Raw genomic sequence first — 7,834 nt, 5'->3', positions numbered from 1 at the left:
TACATTTTTTTTTTTATTTACATTCATTCACTGTACATCATTATAGCATACAAAATGAGATTTTTCCATTGAGAATACACTGTATATTGGCTCAATCAAGCACATCAACATATGTGTTATTGTCAACAAATCATTTTCCATTTCTTGTTTTCTGTATATTTTGCCTTTTTTCCCATCCTTGATTCCCTATCTCACCCTCTGCCATCTCCCACCCTCCTCCCACACTGTGTCTGGTATCTATTGTTGCTTTCTATGCCTCCCCCATTTTATTGTTTCACTAAATATCTTAATAAATCTAAATATTTTCAATAGCAAGCACAGCTGATATGTACATATCCATGAACACAAGACTGACTTTAGGCATAAACCTCAGTGAATAGAATGAACATACTATAACGTAGCACCTAACTAGGGCTATATAGCTTAACTGCAGTCATCAAATAGGTATTTCTAATGCCTTTTTTTTTTTTCTTCTGAAAATTTTTTTTTTTTATTAATTTACATTCATTCCCTGAGCATCATCACAACATTCTAAATGTGGTTTCCCATCTAGAATATACTATATAGTGGCTTAATAATGCATGTTATCATCCATAATATTCCATTTCTACTTTCATATATATGTTTTTTTACCCCATGTCTAGCCCTCTGCCCTATTCCACTCTCTTATTACACTATCTCTGCTGTCTACAGTTGTCTTCAATCCCTTTTCCCCCAACATTTCGTTGGTCACACAATATCATAAGTAATCTAACTACTTTCAATAGCAAGATCAGCCGATGGTTTCAAGAAAAGCAGTTTTGAACTGGTAAGGATATTTCTTTGAAACTTAAAGCCTAGAAACAGGTTAGTATTCTGTTCAAATAGTCGGAACATGAATCTATTGATAGCTGAAGACAGGACAAAAGTCCTTAAAACCAGACAACAAAGCTTAGAAGAAAAGCAGCAATATTTTAGTCAAGTCGTAGAATACTGTTTCATCAGTTCAGTCTCATGTACTTAATCTTTCTTCTGTATCTGTTGAGGTTCGATGTTCCAGATTGAAATCTGGGATGTAATACTCAACTCCAGCTTTTGGCCCTACAATTAAGTTGCCCATTTTCTTAGTTTCTGAACTCTTATTTCTGTGTGTCTGCATTTAATTTTACTGACATAGCACTCCCTTAAGAACTTCTTGGAGATCCGGTCTGGTGCTGGTAAATTCTTTCAGGTTTTGTTTATCTGGGAAAGTTCGTGTCTTTTCTTCCCAAATGAACGATAACCTTGCTGGGTACAGAATTCTCGGTTGAAATTGCTTTTCCCTTAATACTTTGAATACATTTTCCCATTCTCTCCTCGCTCTCATTGTTTCCGATGAGAGGTCTGCCGTTAGTCTGATGGGATACCCTTTGTAGGTAACTTGCCTTTTTTCTCTTGCCAGTCTTAGTATCTTGTCTTTGTCTGTGGTTTTGGTCAATCTGGCTATAATGTGTCTTGGAGAAGATCTTCTTGGGTTGATTCTATTTGGGGTCCTCTGTATTTCTTGGGACTGAATCTTTGAGTGCCTCTCCAGGTTTGGAAAATTTTCTTGTAAGATTTCATGGAATAGATTATCAATGCCCTTATGAGTCTCTTCACCTTCTGGGATGCCTATTATCCGGATGTTTGGACGTTTGATGGTATCTAGTACTTCTCGCATATTATTCTCAAATTTTTGGGCCATTTTCTCAGTCTTCGCGGTGGATTTTTCTAGGCCAACCATTTTCTCTTCTACATTAGAGATTCTATTTTCTGTATGATCTAGTCTGCTTTTAATACTTTCAAGGGAGATTTTGATTTCTTGTATTATAGCCTTCATCTCTAACAGTTCCATCTGATTCTTTTGTAAAGTGTGAAATTCCTCTTTTAGATCTTGCATGAATTTCCTCACCTCCTGGAACTCTTCAACTCCTTTCTCCTTCCTCTTCAGCAGTTCCTTGTCTCTCTTCTCTTCCATCTCTGTTAGCTTTGCCATTATGAATGTTCTGAATTCTTTATCAGACATTTCCATGATTTCCATTGAACTGTGTGTGGATGAAGAGGAATTATCCTTTTCCCTTGGAGGAGAGGTATTTTCCTGCTTTCCCATATTTCTTGTGGTCCTGCAGTGATTTCTAGTCATCTAGTGGATGGGCAGTTTCTTCACAAACTTGGAAGTTCAATCTCTCTCTGGTGAGTGCACATGCCCTACAGCAAAAATATCTCCATGGACACCGTGTCCGGCAGAGCACGGTCAGCACAGTGGCAGGTTCTCCCCAGCAATCATGCAGAAGGAACTCTCATTGTACACATTTTCCATAAACTTATTGAAGAGCCTCTCATGTATAAGATTGACATTTTACATATTCATCATGAATTGAATCATTATAAAATTATTCTCTCAATCCCAATAAATATTTTTTATCTTATCCTTTTCAGTTTGATATAAATATGACTGGCCTCGCTTTATTTTGATTAGTGGGTGCTTGTGAAATTTGCTTCCATCCCTTTCAAACTTTTCTGTATCCCTATCATTTGCTAGGTTTGGCATAAACAGAATATGGCTAGATTTAATTTTCATCCAAAATGATAATCTTTAACAGGAGAGTTTACTCCACTAACAACTTTAAAAATTACTGATCGTTGGGACCAGCAGTTAGCTAGTAATGGCTATGTCGCTGGACTGCCATGTAGCCGACCTCAGTTCGCGTCCCAGACCCGGTGGCTTAAACTCACGCCGGGCGTGTGTGCGTGCATGCCCAAGATCCCGAGAGGAGAATGGAGGAGAAGGGATTGTGGCGTGGCCATCCCTCCTGGGGGGGTGATTTCTCGCCTTCTCTCTGTCTGTCTCTGTCTGGCGAGCGCACGTGCCCTATAGCAAAACCTGTCCCCCCCAAAAAAAATTACTGATCGTGGGGGCCAGCAAGTGGCATGGTGGTTAAGGTGCTAGACTCTCACATGGCAGACTGTAGATAGAGCCCTGGACCTGGCATGTGTGCGTGGGTGCCCCAAATCCAGAGGAATGGAGGAGAAGGGATTGCAGCATTGCCATCACCCCTGGGGAGGGGAGATTTCTCACTTCCTCTCTCTGTCTTTCTCCTGCTAGCACATGGGCCCTATGGCAAAAACCTTAAAAAAAATAGCGATCGTGTAATAAAGTCTGAACATCAAATATGAACTTATTCCTGCTTTCTTGTTGTTGCTTTATAATTTTCCTGAGCTTTTGATACATCTTTTTCTACTTTGTTGGCTTTAAAAAATTGCTTTACATGGTTTCAGTTAGTATTTTTCATTGCCTATCTTGTTACTAAAATAATCGCAGATAGTAAAACAGTAATATATGACATCATTCAAAATAATTGGAACTGATAAGAGGAGGAATTTCTCCTGCTCTATTATACAATAATTTAATGACCAGCCACCTCCAGTCCATGACGCAGTAAGACATTGACCTCAGAAGAGACAAATGTAACCATCAGGCCTGTGGTGGTGTCCTGCAAAATTACCTACACAGTAGCACGGTTTCTCTGAAAACGCAGTCGTCGTACTTCAAGTGGTACAGCAGCTCCTCAAGGGGTCTCCAGCAAGCGCTAACAGAGCATATTAAAAAAGGGGCGGGACTACCAGAACCGGAAGTGGCTCTATATCGCCTTTTTACTGCACCTGCCCGAGACTCCGCGCAGTTTGGCGCCTTTGGGCGCTGAGGTATTTTGCCAGCGCTTTGATGAGGGCCTGTGGGTTTAGTGATCGGAGGCGGGGCACGTTTGGGTTATTGAAGGGGATTTTGAAGTTGATCGCGTGTTTCTTTGGAGTCGAGGAGGGGCACTGCTTTAACTTGAGTTGGTTATTACTAATTGAATGCCCTGATAAGCAATTTCCGTCTTTTTCATATTCTCTTCTTAAAGTTCCATCTCAGATCGAAATTTGGGTATGTATGGTTTTTGTAATTGAGTTCTAAGTAATTTTGTAGTTAATTTCTAGGAGCTTTCTAATTTCATCTATTTTTCTCTTTACCAAGAGTTATTTCGATGTGCACTTCCAATTTCCAAAAGTTAAGTCTTTTACTGATTTCGAACACAATTTATTTGTGTGCTGTGTGATGCTTCGTTATTGGAATGTGTTTAGATTTTCTTTAAGGCTAAGTTCAGAGTCATTTTTTATTAATATTGTGTCTCTGACTTACAGATAGTATGAGTTCTCTAGCTAATAATTTTCTTGTTCAAAACGTGTGTCCTTCCTATGTGTGTTTGCTCTCTTAATCACTGAGAATATTGACTTGTTTGCATGCATGCATGTATACACAGATATAAACATATATTTACATATTTATAGTTGTATATTTATGTATTTTAAGTGGTGTACAAGGTACAGGTACAGGCACTTTTCAAATTATTTTAGGTGGGAGGATCAGAGCAGGCAGGGCCAATATATTGGTGGGGAGGGGAGAAAAGCTTGACATATCTCACTGTGTTGGGAGGTGAGGTAGAACTGGGTATATCAGGGAAAACGGAGGAGTAGCATGTGGGGCTGAGAGAACCTGGCCAGAGGGCAGGGGCTGGCATGAAGGGAGTGTAACAGAGTATGTCTAGGAGGGCAAGTCTGGACAGATGGGGCCTGGAAAAAATAGGTGGACTGGGTAAGGCAAGCAGATAGGCCAAACATGCCTGGGGGGCAGGTGTACATGAACATGCCAAGTATATTTGGGCAGGCTGGCAGAGGTGAGCTTGTCTGGGTCTATGGTTCAGGGCAGCAGAGTAGCAAGAGTGTCCTCGAAGGAAGGGGCTGGCCAGGCTGAGGCGAGAAAGTCTGAAGGGAAGGAGCCTAACTTTTCTAGGCAGAGAGGGAGGGTTTTTATGTATCCACGTAGTCAGAATGGGGCCAGATGTGTCCAGGTAAATCAGCCAGGTATGTCTGGATAGGATAGGTAGGCAGGGCCAGGTTTTGTCTGCTAGGCAAGGCCTCATGTATCCAGGCAGGTGCTGTGAGCCCAGGCCAGGTTGACCTAGGTGAGGCCAAAGGTGTTGGGTAGGATGGGTCTGTCACCACACTTAGTGAGGTTCAGAGCCCTCCTCTCAGAAGCACAGAAATCATACGTGTAATAATCCCTGGTCCCTGGACACAGGGTAGATGAATGGAATTGGTGCCGAAGGTCTGCCTCTCAGCTCTTTGCTTAGAACATCTTTGGAGATCTTTCTATGGTCCCACTGGCTACTTCCCACTCCACAACTACCTCAAATGTGTAAGTCCTGTTGACCCAGAAGTACCAGACAACAGTGGTGCCACTGGCAGGAAAGGAGGCATGTACATGCCTGTGATCTGGGGCTGGCTGAGGCTGGGGGTAAATCTTGGTGTCAAGACCTTTTTGAGGGTGCTGTCTCCCTCTCCCTCTTTCTCTCTGTCTCTTTTACTCCTGGGAGGAATAAGTAAATAAACTGAAAAATTTCTTTTTTAAAAAGGAGGCACCTGAGAGCCAGCTGGTGGCGTGGTGGTTAAGGCGGCTGGATCCCACATGGCTGACTGTGCGGTTCAAGTCCTGGACCTGGCAGCTTGGAAAACATGCCGGGCGTGTGTGCATGCACACCCAAAAATCTTGAGAGGAGAATGGAGGAGAAGGGATTGCGACATGGCCATTCCCCCTGGGGGGTGCTTTCTCATTTTTCCTCTCTCTCTCTCTCTCTGTCTCTCTCTCTCTGTCTCTCTCTGGTGAGCGCATGTGCCCTGTAACAAATTTTAAAAGGGGGAGGGGACACCTCAGACAACAGTCATACTCCAGTTGTTGTCTGTAGCTCCTGCCTGGGGACTTACTTATTTCAGGACTCTTGCAGAGGGGGCCTTTGTTTCTATCAAAGCCTTGTGCATGTGTCGTGGGGCTCAGAGGTGGAAGGTTGGGGATAATGAAGGCAATGAGGGTAGAGGAGGTAGTGAGTGCTCAAATACCATTTCAAGGAACTGATTGCAGAGAGCCTGTCAGCGTGTCCCTGGCCTGCAGCCCTAAATGAGTGACACCAAGGAACTCCCATTCCTGGATCCTGTGCCTGTGCCTGTGTCACGGAAGCGGACCATGAAGATGAAGCATGTGGATAATTCAAAAAAAATGGTGGAGTGGAAGGTGACATAAATTATGGAACGCGGGTTATGGAGGCAGATGTTGGGGGTGGAATACAGGGCAGTGGTACAGGCGTTGGTGGCTGAAATCAAGTCCCCTGATCCTGCCCTAACAACTCTTGCCCCACAGAATGATAATCAAGAACCGGACCCAAAGCACCCAGAGGAGGATAAACACCCAGAGCAGAGTGATGCGGAGGACCCAGTCTCACTGCGGCAGTGCCTGGGACCTGGCTGTGTGTATCCTGCCAGGCCAGGCTCCAAGTACTGCTCAGATGACTGTGGCATGAAGTTGGCTGCTGAGTGAGTGTACCCGGAGGCTAAGTGACAAGAGGTGAAGCCGGATGTGATCTCTAAGCCCATTCACCCACTCACCCAACCATCCTTACGTTTACCTGCCCACTCATTCCTCCACCCATGCTATCCCTTCACTCTTCAGTCTCTATTAAACACTCATTATTCAATATCCCATACATTTACCATATGATCACTCATCTATTTCTTCCTTCGATTCTCCCTTCCCCCCATTCTAATTCTTGCTGTCACCCCTTCCAGTCGCATCTACATGATCCTACCCCCGCGCATTCAGCAGTGGCAAAACAGCCCCTGTGTTGCTGAGGAGTATGGCAAGAAAATGCTTGAGCGCATCCACAGTGAGCAGCAGGACACCCGCACTCGCCTGAGGGACATGGAGCGCCGTTACCATGAACTTGAGGCCATAATTTTGCATGGCAAGCAGCAGCCTGTGTGCATGGATGAGGAAGTGAGAGGGCATGGGTGGGTGGAGCAACAAGGTACCCGGTAACTTTCCCTGCCCTTTGCCATCTTGTGCTGCTTCACTTGCCCCTCCATTGCTCCTTTTAGAGCTACAAAATTGACAGGGACAGCGCAGACCTGCAGATCTTCTGTGTCTCCTGTGGAAAACCCATCAGTATGCGTGTCGCATTGCGACACATGGAGCGCTGCTTTACCAAGGTTAGAGCATTGGGTGGACATTGTATAGGGCAAGGATGTTTTTGGCTGGATAGGGTGGAGCATGTTTGGGGTTCATAGGGGACAGGTTTGGTGGCTGGATATTTGTTGTAGGAATGAATGCAACACACATCCATGGCTCCAACCATTTGTGCTCTTCCTCTATCCCCAGTATGAGAGCTAAGGTCAGGATATTAGCTAGTGGTGAGGAGCAGCATTGGCTGGGCAGACAGGAGCATAGAGTCCACAGAGTCAGATGTGTCGTTTGGGGCTTTGTCAGGGGAGGGCATGCAGGATGCATCCACAATTCTTCCCATATGTGCTCTTTCTGCCAGTATAAATGCCAGTCAACCTTTGAGTCCCTGTATCCTACTTGCATTGAGGGGTAAGTGTGGTTATTAGTCAGGGCCAGAGGCCCAATGTGGAAAGAATTGGGAGCAAGAGTGAGCAAGGTGGGTGGACTCAGAGGCAGAGTTGGAGGCAGATGTGAGCAGAGTTGGGGACAGGGTATGGGCGGGGTTTAGGGTGGGACCTCCCTTCTTGCTATCCTCAGCACCTCACTTTCTACTTCCCACCAGGGCCACACGACTCTTCTGTGATGTCTATGACCCACAGACTAAGAAGTACTGTAAGCGACTCCAGGTGCTATGCCCTTTGCACTCTCGGGACCCTAAGGTGAGACTTCCTTCCCTACCTCATCACCTTCTTTCCTCCAGTCCTCCCTGCCTGGCTGTTCCCTATGCCTCCCTCCTCTCTAACT

The 7,834-nt window shown here is 44.7% G+C and overlaps 1 protein-coding gene across 1 annotated transcript in view; it reads left to right on the top strand.

Annotated features, from left to right (window-relative positions):
• The window catches only part of LOC102491990 (CXXC-type zinc finger protein 1-like), a 24,156-nt gene that overhangs the window by 14,935 nt on the left and 1,387 nt on the right, over nucleotides 1-7,834 (top strand). The window contains exons 2-6 of the mRNA XM_027767220.1: nucleotides 5,944-6,106; nucleotides 6,233-6,405; nucleotides 6,658-6,865; nucleotides 6,967-7,077; nucleotides 7,690-7,749. Coding sequence (XP_027623021.1) covers nucleotides 5,993-6,106; nucleotides 6,233-6,405; nucleotides 6,658-6,865; nucleotides 6,967-7,077; nucleotides 7,690-7,749 — 666 coding nt within the window. The 5' untranslated portion in view covers nucleotides 5,944-5,992. The remainder of the gene's footprint in view (nucleotides 1-5,943; nucleotides 6,107-6,232; nucleotides 6,406-6,657; nucleotides 6,866-6,966; nucleotides 7,078-7,689; nucleotides 7,750-7,834) is intronic.

Source organism: Tupaia chinensis, unplaced genomic scaffold (assembly GCF_000334495.1).
Source record: "Tupaia chinensis unplaced genomic scaffold, TupChi_1.0 Scaffold144034_1, whole genome shotgun sequence".
NCBI classification, from domain to species: Eukaryota; Metazoa; Chordata; class Mammalia; order Scandentia; family Tupaiidae; genus Tupaia; species Tupaia belangeri.
Note: the sequence above shows the minus strand (reverse complement) of the source record. Positions and strands in the feature narration are given on the sequence as shown.